This window comes from Mytilus edulis, chromosome 12 (genome assembly GCF_963676685.1).
Source record: "Mytilus edulis chromosome 12, xbMytEdul2.2, whole genome shotgun sequence".
NCBI classification, from domain to species: domain Eukaryota; kingdom Metazoa; phylum Mollusca; class Bivalvia; order Mytilida; family Mytilidae; genus Mytilus; species Mytilus edulis.
The window spans coordinates 36973832-36991538 of NC_092355.1; the positions used below are offsets into that span (position 1 = coordinate 36973832).

A 17707-nucleotide genomic window follows, 5' to 3' on the forward strand; every position below is an offset into this window, starting at 1 on the left:
GCTGATATGAATTATAATTGGTATGGTCATATTTATAAATTTACTGTTTACAAAACGCTTGAATTTTTGAAAAACTAAGGCTTTTCTACCTCAGAAATAAATTACATTAGCTGTATTTGGCAAAACTTTTCGGGATTTTGGTTTTCAGTGCTCTTCAACATCATACTTTATTTGGCTATTTTGACTTTTTGGGGTTCAAGCGTCACTGATTAGTCTTTTGTAGACGAAACAGGCGTGTGGCGTAAATATCAAATGTAATCATGGTATTCGTTATGAGTTTATTTACAGAAGAGATAGATCAAAATTGAAAATGAAAATGGGGAATGTGTCAGTAGATCAGACAACAGCAGAAGGTCACCAATAGGTCGTCAATGCAGCGAGAGAAACTGCTGCAACCGGAGGCGTCCCTCAGCTTGCTTGTAAACAAATATATACTAGTTTAGTGCTAATGGATGTCATACTAAACCCCGAATTATACACAAGAAACTGAAATTAAAAATCATACAAGACTTACAAAAGCCAGAGGCTCCTGACTTGGGACAGGCGCAAAAAGATAAACATTTTTTTTATATCTCAAGCCTTCCCCTATACCTCTAGCCAATGGAAAGAAAGGAAAACGCATAACAATACGCACAGTAAAATTCAGTTCAAGAGACGTCAGAGTCCGCTGTCAAAAATGGTAAAAAAGAAAATAAACAAAATGATAATAAAACATAAATAACAACAGACTACTAGCATTTACTGACATACCAGCTCCAGACCTCAATTAAACTGATTGAAAAATTATGTGTTCATCATATGAATATCAGGCACAATCCCTCCTGTTAGGGGTTGAGTTTTATACCATCATAAAATATTCTAGAAGATTATAACCCGTGTCATGCCAACAACTGGTTTTAAGATAAATGTGTTTAATTCCGATGCAAAGACCCTATACATGAATTAATAGTGAAGCCAAAATATGCAATCTTTAATGACCTGACATCAGTACCGTAACTATAACGTTTGGCTTTCACACTTTTTGTATCTGGGCGTCGCTGGTTAGTCTTGTGTTGACGAAACGCACTTCGGACGTTTTAAAATTAAAGCCTGATGCTTTACGTAAGTTTTTATTCTTGTGTTTCTTTGTCCAATATGTTCTTCTATATATTTTTATTGTAGTCCTGTAATATTATGTTGTCATTTTAATGTTATATTCAACATGGCAATTAAAGCGGGCGGTTTCAGCATGCCACAAAACCAGGTTCAACCCACAATTTTTTTTTAAACATGTCCTGTACCAAGTCAGGAATATGGACATTGTTATATTATAGTTCGTTCCTGTGTTTGTTACATTTTGACGTTGTGTTTCTGTTGTGTCGTTTGTTTCCTCTTATATTTGAGTGCGAATTCGCAGTGCTGTAAGACGTGTCACAGTACTTTTCTATCCCAAATTCATGTATTAGTGTTAATGTTATATTTGTTATTCTCATCGGATTTTGTCTAATGCTTACTTCGTTTCTGTGTTTGTTACTTTTAATGTTGTGGCGTTGTTCTTATATTTAATGCGTTTCCCTCAGTTTTAGTTTGTTACCCGGATTTAGGTTTTTTCTATCGATTTATGAGTTTCGAACAGCGGTATACTACTGTTGCCTTTATATATTCCTTCTTAAAAGGTTTGTTTAAAGGTTTTGTTAGCTTCTGAAGTGAATACTGATATTTTTGTGCTTTGTAAAGAATATTACCATAAAAAATTGGATGTGAAATACCTGAACGTAAAAGATGTCTGCATGTTGAGTTATATTTACGAATGATGTCCTTGTACAGATGAAGAACGTTTAAGGAAAATTGATTTAATATCATCAGTAAATCTTTTGTTGTGCTCTGGATTATGCTTATCACAGCAATTTTATTGCAATATGTGTTTAAATTGTTAAATTTTCACATGTTCTATTTATGCTTTCAATAAATTTCAATAATGTTTAAAAACAAAGTTCGGCAACTCAAACTAAACAATATTTTCCGAATATTTATCTATTGTGTCAATTTCCTTCCTCAAACCATACAATTTTACACGAAAGAGATATTTTAATAGATTGCTATAAAACCTTTCAAAAGGTTTCAATTTTTATGTCCATTTCGGTTACATATTTTTGAACTAATTATGTGATCAAATGTTAAGTATCTGCTATTTTAAGATTTTCGTTTTTTTTAATATAAGAAATGAAACAAATTGTTCGTGTACATATTGAAAGTTTGGTCGGGATGTCAGATTCAAAATCATGCTTAGACTTTAACTTTTTTTTTAAACATGAAAATAAGATTCAATTATGTTTACTATTCTAATATTATCCTGCATAACACATTTTACGGAAATAAAATGTATTTAAAAATATTTCTACTACAATCTGTCAAAGTTCATATCCTCAATAGAAATTATATTTTTCAATTTTTCAAAATTAACGTATTTAGTCACTATAAAGTTCATCTCGTATATCAATGAAGAAATATCAGAGCAAAAAGTCAGATATGAGAGTTAAAAGTAAAATCACAAAAATACTGAACTAAGAGGAAAATCAATTCGGAAAGTCCATAACCACATTGCAAAATCAAATAACAAAACGCATCAAAAACGAATTGACAAGAACTGTCGTATTCCTGACTTGGTACAGGCATTTTCAAATGTAGAAAATGGTGGATTAAACCTGGTTTTATAGCGCTAACCCTCTCACTTTGATGACAGTCTTATCAAATTCCGTTATATTTACATTGATGCGTTAACTAAACAGTCACAATAAATAAAATAGTCAAAATATGGGTACATCAGTCATCATCTTATAACAATTTTAAAAGGAACACAAAAACAGAACACAAAAACATCTATCTCCAAACACATTCATTGATTAAACCTATCTTTGAACAATTCATTATTATCAAAATATTCGTAATAATAAATATGTTCGGCTTCTGTCAACTTATTTTCAACATTAAAAAGGGTGTAATATGAAAGTTGTTTTGTGGAATTTAAACTTTGATGACACTATGAACTTGATGAAAAGATTAGCAAGTATATATTTTCAAATGTGTTTAATCATACTTTGAAAAAAGAGGTACAAATCATGATTATCATAAAATAAATTTTTGTTAATTTACAGATTCCTTAATAAAAAATTCTTAAAGCTCCTTCTGACCATGACGAAATAATAGCGAAATAGTATTCTTATTTTGATACATAATTGACTACGACAATCATAATACTTTTGTAAAAAAAAATATATTTTTTTATTTGAATCCAATAACAAATAGATTTTTGGCCAAATTAAATTTGAAATAACATAAAACAGACATAAAAAGGAAGATAAGAAAACAAGGTTCGTGTTAGTCTGTTAATCTTTTGTTGTGGTGTCAATTCCGATATAGTCATGGGCTTTAGTATCTCGTTTTTCATTCAGTTTTTGATACAAATTTAGAAATAATTCCCTTTTGATTAGATTGCTGCCATTAGGGGCACAATGTGCTTCATCTGAGGATTTTGCACTAGCTTCTTCTCTATCAGCATGGCCAATATGTTGCTGATCAATGTGTGGGTTACTGTCGCATACACTATCGTAAATGTGTTGACTTTTTACTGGCAAACGATTGCGACGAAGTACACTTCTGTTTTGCACTAAGTTGGTTCCGTCAATGTTATCTGTTTGTTTACAATTCTTGTTGACCTGCTCTAGTTGTATCGGTTCTTGCTGTAAAGGCTCTGGGTTTAATTTTATTTGTGACGTCCTTGATCTTTCTGGTATTATTCTTTTATAACAAATCTTACTGCACGTCCAACAAATTATTAACCAAGTGATAAGACCAGCAGATACGAATACAATGTATAATAACGGTGTCCTTGAGTCTTCATCCATGAAAAAATATATTTTATGAAATTTATATTCATACATAACTAAGAACTGTTTATGTCATTTTTTTTTAGTTATTTACGTTGCTTGACAAGTCATGTTTAACCCATTTTTTTTTCTTAAAATGTCATGTACCATAAGTCAAGAACATGACAGTTGTTATCAAGTAGTTTGTTTAAATATATGTTGGCGTTTTTTTATTGTTGCGCTTCAATATTTCTAATGTTTCTTTGTTTTTCGGTTTTTCTCTTATATTTGATGTGTTTCTCTCGGATTGGTTTTGTAACCCGGTATTTGTTTCTCTCAATCGATTTATGACTTTTGAACAGCGGTATACTATAGTTGCATTTATTTAGTCTTGTATACATATTTTCCAATACATTTAGCATGTGAAACAAGATAAATATAAACGCAGGAAAGTTGAACGATCGTAGTTTCAATTATATGACGTAGGTTTGATATGTATTTTACATAAACAACATTAGAACAATGTTATCTATATATGAAAACTCGAAATATGATGTAATAATGACAAAATAATTGTCAAAACAGGTAACTTCTATGGTGTCATGCATGGACACTAGCCATACTTTATGTTTTCAAGAAGAAATCTTACTAATGTAGTTAACGCTCGACTAAATCATGTAATGTATCCTTTTTTTCATTTATCATTCGCGAATACAAAGGGCATCATTTCCGCATTGAAGATAAATAAGTGCTTTACCTTTATCCGATTCTGTTTGGCTTGATATTTCAAGTTGAGAAGACGTTTCTGATAGTTCTACACACCCGAACTCTGGATCACATCTGAAAAATGTTATAAAAATTTATTAACCACCAATTTTAGTGTAGTAAGCTGTATGGTATGTTTACAGTTTTGACTATTGGATCTCCATTAGTGTCACATACACATAGTTTATCTGTTTGCCTGTTGATGAAAATATACCTATAGCTTTGAAAAGTAGGTTTAAACAACAATTTTTGTCGAGTTGATTGATTGATTGATATTTGGTTGCTTAATGACCAGTAGCACATATTTCATGCATGTTGAGGACGAGAACAAGTTAACAAAAACTGCAATAGGTAGGTCTTGTAATAGAGCACATCCGGGATGAAGGTCAGTAAAATTTGGACTACCACTAGAAAATTAGGGTATATAGGATTGGGGCAGAACTTTTGCCTTGCAACAGGCCACCATCGAGAATGCCATATGTTTCGTTGGTTGGTAGTCTCACGTTTGATTTTTTTGATTTTTGATACTTTTTACATATTTAAAATCGACATGTTTGACCTTTTATACCCAGAATTTTGAGTCCCTTGTAGTCATCATTATTCTATTTATGAAGTACTATGAACAAGCCGGCATGAACAGTCATAAAAAAAAATTAAAATCTAACCAAACAATACTTATCTTAGTTTTAAATATTATGTCATTTCGGTGTTCAATGACAAAGATAAGTTGTAGAACTATATATTTAAGTATAGATTCCAGTATATATACAATTATATAAGCATGCTTGTTTAAATTATCAAACAAATATTCACAAATTTATGATTGGGTTCTTGAATTAAGTATATTTCTCACCTTTTTTGTTCTTATAAATAAACTCATCATAGATACCAGGACTAAATTTTATAAATACGCAAGACGCGCCGCGTTTCGTCTACAAAAGACTCCTCAAAGACGCTCGAATCCAAAAAAGTTAAAAAGGTTAAATAGAGTACGAATTTGAAGAGCATAAGTTTGTTTCTTCTTTTAAAAGATTAAAGACATGAATAAATGGATGCTGACAATAGTCTATTTAAACCAAAAAAGAGATTTACGCAGATAACATTTGTTGCATAACTATTTCTTGAAAATTTGGCCGGTGCTTAACAGCAAAACAGTAAAAATCTATGATGATAATGTTTTGCCATTTCTTTTTTCCAATCTGTAGTAATACATCGGATTTATTAAGATGAATGAAAGTAAAGTTTTTTTTAAATGCATTAAATTGGCGTATAGTATCACACTTTATTCATCTTAAGGCATAATAAATGCTTTAAAACTACTTTTGTAACCTGCTGATTTTATAGGGGGGAATTGTATTTAACAGATATAAAGCAACCTTATAACTAAATAAATGTTGGTCCTACAAATACTTTCTTTTGGACATGGTGAATATTTACTAGATATTTTTTATTAAAATTACCTTTGGTATGATTCACATTCACAGTGATATTTACATTTATGACCATACCGATTTTCTGAACATGGTAGGCACACTATACCATCGGTTGACGTCGTTCCTGATTTACACTCTGAAACAATGTGAAAGTTGGAATAAGAAATTTCTATATATATATAGATTTAAATGAATATTGTAAAGCATGAAATCAATTCCTTTTACATCTGTAACTATCAAACTGTTCCTTAATCATATTAATAGGGGAATGTTTAAGCTTTTTGTTTAGGCATTTTTATATAGTTTTTGATGTTACTTATATGTATTATTTGAAGGTTTTTTTCGTCTTTTTATTATTTTTGCTTATTTTTAGGGGGGTCAAAAGGAAGGTGTATAAGTATCAGAATAAACAGTCTTGGTGTGTTTTGTTTCTTAACTAATTTTTTGTTATTGAATTGTGCATGTAGTTGTAGTAAATTGTAATAATATGATATAATTATTAATAAGTTAGACACCACACCGTCTTTTGAACATGATTCTTGTTGTTATTGTGTAACTTTTCGTTAATGGTTATATTATTTTTAGTCATATTAATATTAGTTTCGTCATATCGGTTTTCGGAAATCTATCGTTCTTCCATGCACGAAATATGATGGCAAGAGAAGATCCTTGGAAGTCCTTAAGATGTATTTTTCACTAGATTTTAATCAATTAAGAATATAGCATATGGCTAACCCTTTTCGGTTGTCGATTATATTGTTTTCATCATCTAACTCAGGACTTGTTGATCTCGTTTCTTAATTTCATTTACAGTTCCAGTAAAACATATCATGTTGTTGCATTATATATATATATACATTCATCTCAATTACTTTGGTACTTTAATAATTGTTAAGTCTTGTGATTAGATAAAGTATTTGCCATGAATTAGGCAATAATCGATCATGCTTAACCTTGTATATAATGTTTGTTTCGAATGAGATGTGAAAATGTTTAATTCTCACTTACCATGGCAATGGCCGTCTAATAGGTAGTGGTTGAAACAACAATATGCTATTTTTCTATCGTTAACAACTTTCCTGAAAAAACATTGACTAATAGATTTATACTTTTTGACATTGTATATTTCTTTAACTGTTAACGAATAAAGACATGGATTATCATGTACAACATGGAAAGATAAACAAACGTACTTTAAATTCCATGAGTTATGTGTTCGGAATTGACATATAGACGATACATTAATGGTGGATTTGAAAACCTTGTGCATAGTTGCATTATTGTATAAAGTTCGGGGACACCTTAGCAAACTGTTATTGTTGTCGGTGAATTTTTCATTATCTAAGTCTGCGAACTTATCTTCAAATCAATAGTCAATGATTTAGTCCTTAGCGTATTCTTATACAATGCATTTCTAACACTATACTTCCAATATGATAACGTGACAAATTATTACAAAATTAAAGTGCCAACTTCCTCATCCAAAGTTCACATTGGATTATATTTGCGTCTGTGTTAAGGTCCGTGTTGTCGGTATTAATACAACTCCACATATGTTTGTATTAGTATATTTAGCCATGGCTTTTAAATGTTTAGTAAAAGCACTACTGATAAAAATAAATCTATGAAAAAGCTTTGGACGAACCCGTCTTTTAAATGGTATTTTCAATCAATTACTTAATGACCAAAAAATGTCCGCACACAGTTTATAGAAATGAAAATATTTACAAATATAAATGCCCTGAGTGCTTTTCCCGCTTACTTATATATGGAATATGAAAACGATTTTTTTGTTGTTGAAAATATAAACTTTAAATTTCTATTCGTCCCAGTTTGTATAATAGGTTATAAAAAAAATATAACTATCGTCATTTGTCATTTAAGTACGAAGTTTTATTTGTTGATTGCAGTTGACACATTGACCAAGCGACCTATGCTTGCTATAGTTATATCATTTTTAATTATGTATGATAATTGAATATGAAATTTGAGACATTTTTCTATCCCATGATTTTGTCGTGTATGATATCTGTAATTGTTCTACTAAAGATAGTTAATATCTTTTTTTTCGATAATTTTAAAAACGATCATGTGATGGCCCTTTCTCGAAAGTTTTCATTGGTCAGATGTTCATAAACAATAATTATTTTGTTTGTGTAAAATCCTAGTAATGTCAAAACTTGGAATTATCAAATATCTTTAGTATTAATTATAAATTATATTTCAGACTTACCAACACACATTTTGACCACGAATTCGAGTTCCGGTAGATAGTTCATTGAATATAAGCAACATTTGTAAAATGAAATCACGAATAATACGATATCTGTTCTGTCGCATGCTGTTTTCGGAGAAAAATACCGTATAATGATGTATTCAACATTGTTATTATCAAATAAGTTTAAATTTCAAAGTTTAATTGATTAATTCCTGTTCCTATGTTTGAAATTGATTTTTAAACTTGAAGGTCCAAATTCCTCTGAATTTATTTTAAATGACTTTTTGAAAACCCTTGAATCTTTACTTAAATGCACTAAAAGGTGGCTTCATGTGTATATTTGTAAAATGTATTAATATCATGACACATCTTTAAAAATGTATTTAAGGAGGCTCGAGGGTACAAAAATTTCAGCAAAAAATGAAATGTTTTTTCGTTACAAATTCTATTTCTACCAAAAAATCGGATTCTGTTTGGCTTCAGATGACTTTTAAAATGTATTTATCATTGAAAAAAGCTCCAAATTATCTCCCTTTTTAGAATTAAAATTGAAATATCTATTTTAACACATCGGTGACCTAAATTTTTTATTACTGTTTTCAAAAACGCTGTACATAAACTAAATAATTGTAAAATTTAAGCAATTTTCTGTAATAAGGTTATTTTTTTATTTCGACATTAACTCTGTTTCTCCTATTAGTTCAACAGGGGAAAAAAGGACATTAACAAAAATGTATACTTCTTTAAAAGGCAAATTGTGAGCTTAAATGAACGGTGATCCCATTTATTTCATTTTTCTATTAAGTATATGATTAAGTTCATTTATAAACAAAATTAGAGCGAAATCCTATATTAAATAATTTTTTACTTATACCCGCGATCCCCCTTAACTTTTTAATTCTATAAGAAGGCATAACACTATAATTTCTATTAGAGTTAAGTTTTGATTTCAGGAAGAAAAAGGACAAATTATACAAAACTCATTTTTCATTCAGATAAAAAAAACCAACATTTCTCTTTCTAATTCAAATAAATTTTATTAATTATTTGAATCCTTTGATCAAGTCGATGAAACATTTTACAGCAAGTACACTTTGCAATGTTGAATAACAAATCTGTTTAAGGCAGCACATTTTAACAATGAAAAAATATTTGATATATATGTGTTTGGTTATCTAAAATTAAAGTGTATTTCTTTTTAGTATGTACAGTATTTGTTAGTGTATGAATTAAAGGGTGGATACTCCCTTCTTTACCGCGCATAACGCCACATGATTTTTAAGTTATAATTATTGCGGATATGTTTGATGTATACTTTGGTAAATAATTATATTTAATGTATATTATTCTTTTTATAAACATGAAATAAAAAAAGTTACTGTCTTTTGATGAGGTACATATTTGTAAAATAAAAAAATAAATAAAATAAAAACAATCTCCTAGGACATTCAATCAAAAAGCCAAATGGAAAAATCAAAAGTTTAAACACATCAAAAGAACGATTAACAACTGTCATATTCCGGACTTGGTACAGACATTGTTGTATTTAAGAGGAAACAAGATGGTAATCACTACGTGGAACGGATTTAATTTATTATTTTCGTATACAGATCACGTACATGAATAGACAGATATAGGAGCGATATAACATAGTTCTTTTTAGAGCGAAAGTTTAAAGATGACATGTTCTGATATTTACTCACTAAAATAACATTGTTCAGGCACGAATGAAAATAATAATAAAAAAAACATTTGATAAAAGTTAAACCAGACATAGCAGGTATTTGCTTCAGTTAAAGTCGACATAATCCAAAGGAAAGTTACTCATAAAAGAAGTTAGCAGAATATAATTATAGTTGATCTGGCAGAAAACTATAGCAATTGCAAACCTCCATTTACAACATCATTATATATGTGACGAACTATCACAAAAGTCCACTTACGGCAATTAAACGTATTAATTTTAATATAAAAGTACCAAAATGAATTGGAAAATTCTGAAACAGTTTATCGAATAATGCATGTCATTTCTAGATTTGCTTAGTAGACCAAAAATGACTAAAATCAAAACAATGATACGAATGAAATAAGGGTATCTGATTGCCATACTTGAACGTGTAAAGGAATGACGAAAGATAATAGAGGGACATTCAAACCAATAGGTCAAATATACTACAACGCCATGGCGTAAAAAGACAAACACAGTAAACAAAATACAATATAGAACACCAGTGACTGAAAACCGGAACCCCACCAAAATAAGGGGTAATATGTGCTCCGGAAAGGAAGGCATATCCTGATTCACATGTGGCTTCAGTCGTGTTGCATATGTTAGTACAAACTATGTTATTAGTATAAATCGGTAGTTCACATTCAGGGAAGGGGAGTAGCTATAGTTACTACATTGAAACATATTCGCTCAATATCTTCTGTGAAACACATGCTATATTTATATATATAAAAATCTAAAAGCAATGATGAATGATGATGAATGATGGTTAACAGACCAGAATGAGCAAGGACATACATTTTATGTATGTTATTTAAGATGAAAATAAATACAAATCATTTTTATTATAAACGCCGGGCGTTCGTTTGTGAACATAAAAATTGTCAGTGGCATTGGTGTTTCATTTAACCATTCGGAGAGACAAATCTGAAACGAAGTTACAGTGCATCGAAAATCAAGTCATCCTTGTGTGTGCGTAGATTAACTTTAATATTTTGAATAACCTTTATCAACACAAATAATTACACAAAATGACCTTCTTTGATCATGCTATTCCACCGATATAATAATTCGTGGTGGGGTAAAACGTCTATTGATAACGATCTACTGATGTTTTTTTTTACAAAAATACAGAACTTCAAGCTTAAGGAATCAAATGGCTAAACCAAAAGCTCAAATATAAATTGATAACAACTGCGATATTCCTGCCTCCGTACAGATATTTCCCTATGTAGGAAATGGTAGAGTATACAAGTCCTATTATCTTAATTTGTGTTAATTATAAAAAATAACCCATAAATATTTTACATCTAAAACAACAATAACATTGGTTGTATTAATGATTAAACCAAAAAATAAGCATATAATAAGAAGTCTCACCTATGCATTGTAGTTTCGTATTCTCAACCAGAATATTTAGAAGTAAGATGCAGATTTTGCTCGGAGCAATGAAGCAATTCATAGTATGCCAAATTTTTCAAAACAAACAAATGATATGTACAAAAGTATCGAATATCGATTTCGAGCATGTAACATTGGTGGCTTTTTTTTGTTTCTTACACCTTTTAGTGTCTTATTTGAGCTACGTTCTTTATTTGATGAATCTGTAAAATGACAAGCTTTGTGTGGTTTTAATATATTTAATCAAATATTATTTTTAAAATGCATTAGCAAAAGACGTATGTTGATGCTTTTTTGTTGCTGTGAAAAAGGATATATCTTGCAATAGAAGTTTTTCACATCAATGTAAATCGTTTTTAAGAAGTTGAAAAACTTATTTTTTTCAAATTTCTAATTAAAATAAAATGGTATTCAAACTGGTCATATCAACAGTTATCCGCAAATGTAATTTCGAAGTACATTTTTTTTTCTAAATTGATTGATAACATGTAACTCAAGAAATTTGATACCACTCAAATAAACTCATCATAGATACCAGGACTACATTTTATATATACGCCAGACGCGCTTTTCGTCTACAAAAGACTCATCAGAGACGCTCGAATCCAAAAAAAAAAAAAAAAAAAAAAAAAAAAAAAAAAAAAAAAAAAAAAAAAGGCCAAATAAAGTACGAAGTTGAAGAGCATTGAGATCCAAAATTCCTAAAAGTGTTTCCAAATACAGCTAAGGTAATCTATGCCTGAGGTAGAAAAGCCTTAGTATTTCAAAAAATTCTAAATTTTGTAAACAGTTAATTTATAAATATAACAATATCAATGATAATTCATGTCAGCACAAAAAGTGCTGACTACTGGGCTTGTGATACGTTTGGATTTTTGCACTTCACGTTAACTCTGAATGTAAGGCTCGCTTGAGTATTTAGCATTACTATACGAGAGATGATAGGAACTGACGGTCTTAGACGTTTGCACTATGTGGAGCAATTTCAAATCGTTACCTTGGGTCTCTGTGTGGATCATTCATTTGTCTCTTTTGCAGTTTGTCATTGTGTTTTTTGTTTCATCTGATTAGCAACTTTCTATTTTTTCGTAATCTACATGCAAGATCTTGTAACGTATTCCGAATATAAACCTGTATAGCTTGTATTGTTATGGTTGCCTCGCTGATTTATACCACATGTTTAAAGAAATTACCTTTTGAATACTGTTAAATTATTTTCGATGATTTAGAAAAACTTACATGCTCGTGGATATCTTGTGGGGTTTTGCCGAAGTATGCATATGAGGTAATTATGTTATTCGTTGAATATTTAATTGCGTGGTTCAACTGTACCCATTAATTCTACAAAACTCGATATCCACCGAATAATAATGAATCCACGGTATCTATATGTGTTTTATAAAGGTTCCAGAAATCCTCAAAGAAATCATAGGGTTAAAGGTATCAAAGATTATAAGATAAACTTACAAAAAGCCATTTTTATTACGCTTTTTTCCAAGGTGTTTACATGTTCCAAAACATATTCAACTATTGCAACTCGATAGTAAGCAAGAAACAATTTAACAACAGAAGAAGAATAAAGCAAATTTTGTAAAGAACACAATGATTAATATACTAACGGTAAATACACATTTAATTATGTAGGTCTTAAAAATCGTCATTGCAATGAAATATTTTTTAGATGAGTACTAGCTATCAGATTAATGTTCACCGATTTGACTCAAGTTCTCATATTTGATTAATAACAATGTAAAACATTTGTCAAATTTATTGAAAGTATAAAATAAATAGTTTACTGGTCATGAGCTCGATAAGATGTAGCTTCGTTTCTTCGGTATTTTAGTCTAGGTGCCATCTAATTAACAATCGAGTTGAACCCTGTTCACCTCCGATTATCATATAAGCGATATAATCATAAATATCGATATAAATAGATAAGAATATTTAGTTGTTTATCTCTTAAACCATATATGACAAAATGGAGATTGAAACAACATGTATTTTTTACACCGGAAACACTCTCAACTCATTGTGTTGTCGTCTTTTTCGTTTATTCACAAAAATGTACAATCTAAGATATTAATAGTAATGATCATTTTATGTCCACATTCAATGAAGAATAGGAATCAGTCTTAACACGGAATCATGCATTGAAGATAACACCATAAAAGTGAGATATAAATATAAATCATCAATTGAACTTTAAAGTTGTTTTATTCATTGTAATGTTCTACTTAAATCTACATATTCTGAATACTGTGGATTCATTTATTTTCATGGGTACCAATTTTCGTGGATAAGGGAAAACTTGGATGTTCGTGGATATTTAATTTCGTGGTTTTGATGCAGTCATCCTATAAGTCCATAGCAAATTTGTAATTCGTGGAACATTTAATTTCGTGGTTTACCACGAAAATTGGTATCCAACGAAAATTAATGAATCCACAGTACGATATGCCATCAACAATCAAACACCAAAAGAAACAGACAAACTTTATAAAGAGGTCGATTATTATAAAAATCATGATAAATGTCCACAATTTCATAATTATGTGTTTAATAAAGGAATCTTGTGGAATAATATGAGATATCACACATGTAGTTGTATTGTACAATATAAATCGTCTTTGTAAAGTTTGGACACTATTTTTTATTAATTTTTTTTACATTTCAATGTTTCGTTAATATTTGTTAGTTCAAATTTGCTTTATTGTTAATTTGTTTACCTTATAAGGTTAATAAACAAATGGAGGTGTAAACAAAATGTCATTCCCACAACGGAAACAACAATACAAGATTGTCTTGTTGTCCTTTTCGTTTATAAACAAATATATAATCTAAGCGATACATGTATGTATTGATAATTCAAATTTCTAGGGTGTTTTTGTTAAAACTGACCCTAAGTTGGTACCACGGAGATTTATTCCTTTTTTTATTGTTGTGAACTAACATTAAAATTATTTGTAAACAGGATTTATATTTGCAATAATGGTGTATGTTAATAGTACAATTACTACAATACATATGATATGTGAAAATAATACGCATGAGTTTACATCTATTCTTGAAATCAGTAACCAGTTAGCAAGGATACTTATTCCAGTGACAGTGTATCTTTGTATCATATTTGTTACGGGTGTCATAGGAAATATAATTGTGCTAATAGTTTATGGTTTCCGAGTACGAAAGACTGCATACACTAATTTTAAGACTTCGTGCATTCACACACAAACCAGAGATCTCAGCTACCGAAACAGTATTAAAAGAGTTCAGGGATTTAAACACTATGAATATGCCACAACAGAAAACGCAAGGCAGTGAAAGTGAAACACACATTACCATGGCTCCTAAACGAAAAAATCAGGATAATTGCTACCACTCATCTGCAAAGTCGGCAACTTTACAAGACAAACCAGATTGTGATAAAACTGTTGATATATCAAATAAATATAAAGATGAGATCACAAACAAATTCGTTGATCAAAATATTCAGTTGGATTCGTGTAGCTCAATATCAGAAACAACTTCGATCATAGTGGAAAGTGATTCTCGAATACAAAATAATAGCAAATATTCAAACACAGATTTAGAAACGAAGAAACTAAAGAAAAGATTACGAGTAACACTTATGTTATCTGTTATAACAACTGTATTTATTATTAGCTTCTTGCCTTATCTAACAACTGAAATTGTTGAAAGTTTAAACAGTGAAATTTGGAAAAATATGTCTGATGAAGAGTTGGTCATTTACACACTTTTACTGCAAATGTATCGTATTTCGAGTATGAGTAATCCAATTGTTTATTGGTTCCTGGACAAAAAATTTAAATCTGAACTTTGCATAATGTTTGGTAATTTATGTCCATGGTGCAAAAAATAAATCTTGCAAGGTAGCTTTACTAACATAACTAATGTACATTAAAACTTAGTTTTCTATTTAAGCATATAATGTGATTCTAATTTCCCGTGTTGAGGAGTAAATCATGACAAAAGTGGAAAAATCGCGGTCAGATGAAAAAATTGTGTCTATGAGATGATAGACAAAAACTTTTAGGCAAGCAGATGTCTTGGTATAAATAATTGATCAACAAACCACTCATATCTTTTTATCTATTATAGTTTTATATTCGTATATGTAGAAAAACTAAATAACATCTGGATAACTTTACAAACGAATAGCGCGTATAAAACATGTATATATGTAAATGACGTTCGTTTTTAATAGAATATGTATTTCACATTTCTATTTTTAATGATTTTAAAAGGATCTTAAAGACAACAGATAAAAGTGTGTTCAGAATGGTCTGTCGATAGACGGTTAAACGGACGATTAAAGGATCGACTGGTAAAACAATATTTTATTAATCAAATGCAAATAATCGTATTATAAGTTTGTTCTTTTTAATCATTGTAAATAGTGTTTTATTGAATAAAAAGTTAAATTAAGTTTATAAATGGTTTTTTTGGGGGGGTGGGGGTTTGGGGGGGGTTGTTTTTTTGTTGTTTTTTTTTTTTTTTTTTTTTTGTTAAAGCTCTTTTCAATGTTTTTTATTTGACAGACACGCATATTTAGTAATACATTATATCAAAACATCGTTAAAACAACATAACCAAACAATATTCTAGCGGTTATTATACTATACCAACATGTGCCTGTAGTGTATGACCTTATATTTTTACAGTTAAGGGGGTTTTTGCTTGTGAGAGAGCTGTCTACCTATTCTATTCTTTTGTGGATAGTTGTCTCATTGGCTACAATTTGTTATCAATTTGTTGATGAGTTTATTTACAAAGTATCTTATTTACAACCACTGGGTCGATGACACTGCTGGTAGAGATTTATTTCCCCGAAGGTATCACAAGCCCAGTAGTCAGCACTTTTTTTGTGCTGGCATGCATTGTCATTGATATGGTTATATTTATAAATTTACTGTTTACAAATTTTTGAATTTTTTGAAAAACTATGGCTTTGCTACCTCAGGCATAGATAACTTTAGCTGTATTTGGCAAAACTTTTAGGAATTTTGGTCCTCAATGATCTTCAACTTCGTACTTTATTTGGCCTTTTTAACTTTTTTTGGATTAGAGCGTCACTGATGAGTCTTTTGTAGACGAAACGCGCGTCCGGCGCATGTACTAAATTTAGTCCTGGTATCTATGATGAGTTTATTTGTTTTACTCTCTTTATGGGGATCTATTAGTAGAAGTCGTAAACCGGCATTTTATCATAAATCATAAAAAAGATGTATGCGTATAATACTACTGCTAATATATGTACAACATGCAAAAATGATACGCATGAACATAAATCTATTTAGGAAATATATACTCACTAAGCAAGGATACTTATTCTAGCGGCAGTGTACCTATGTATAATACTCGTTTCTGGTGTCATAGGAAATGTAATGGTGTTGTTAGTTTATGGATTCCGCATTAAAAAGACCACATTCGCTTTTTTTAATATTGATACTATTTGGACTAGACTTGATGACTTGTCTATTTGGAGTGACATATCACATTTTATAAGTCGTTTATACTTTTATATACGTTTATAAGACAAACTTTATTAAGGTCGATTGTAAATAAAATTACGATACATGTATATCAATAATATTTGTGTTTAATAAGGAAACATGTGAATTCAATTGAGAAAAAACACATGTATTCATATTAGTAATATGCTTTTTGTTTGTTTTGGTGATTAACATTTTAGAATTTTTTGTTATTATTTACATTTATTATAGAAAATACCAGTTGATATTTGTTAATCTTAAATTTCCTGATTGTTTAGTTGTTTGTCTTATATGGCAAAACAAGGGTTGAATAATATATAATTTCTACAACAAAGAAATACTCACCACAAATTGTATTATCGTCCATTATATGTTTTAAAAATAAGTATGTAATTCAAGATACTTAGAGAAATGATCTTTTATATGTCCACATTTAATGAAGAATAGGCATCAGTCTTAACACGGAAGCAAACATTGTAGATATGACCATAAAAGTGAGGTAATATAAATTATTAATCGAACTTTGCAATTGTTATATTCATTGTAATTTTGTATGGAAATCTATAGATTCTGAATACGAATCAACTATGACGGTATGACATCAACAATCAAATACTAAAAGAATTAGACAAACCTTATGTATAAAGGGGTCAATTATTATACATAAAAAAATCATGATACATGATCGATAATATCTATATTTAATAGAAAAATCTAGTGTAATAATATGAGATAATCCGAAAGTAGATGTATATAACAATACAAATCGTCTTTGTAAAGTTTGAACAATAAAAAAATTTATA

General features: G+C 29.8%; 1 protein-coding gene across 1 annotated transcript; it reads right to left on the reverse strand.

The window, feature by feature from the left end:
- Positions 1–3306: 3306 nt before the first annotated feature.
- Positions 3307–8382, reverse strand: LOC139499595 (uncharacterized). The gene is made up of 5 exons (XM_071288347.1): positions 8277–8382; positions 7052–7122; positions 6071–6179; positions 4603–4685; positions 3307–3874 (listed from the first exon to the last, which is right to left on the reverse strand). The coding sequence occupies exons 1-5, from the start codon at positions 8336–8338 to the stop codon at positions 3366–3368; spliced, it is 834 nt and encodes a 277-aa protein (XP_071144448.1). The 5' UTR covers positions 8339–8382; the 3' UTR covers positions 3307–3365.
- Between the last annotated feature and the right edge of the window lie 9325 nt (positions 8383–17707).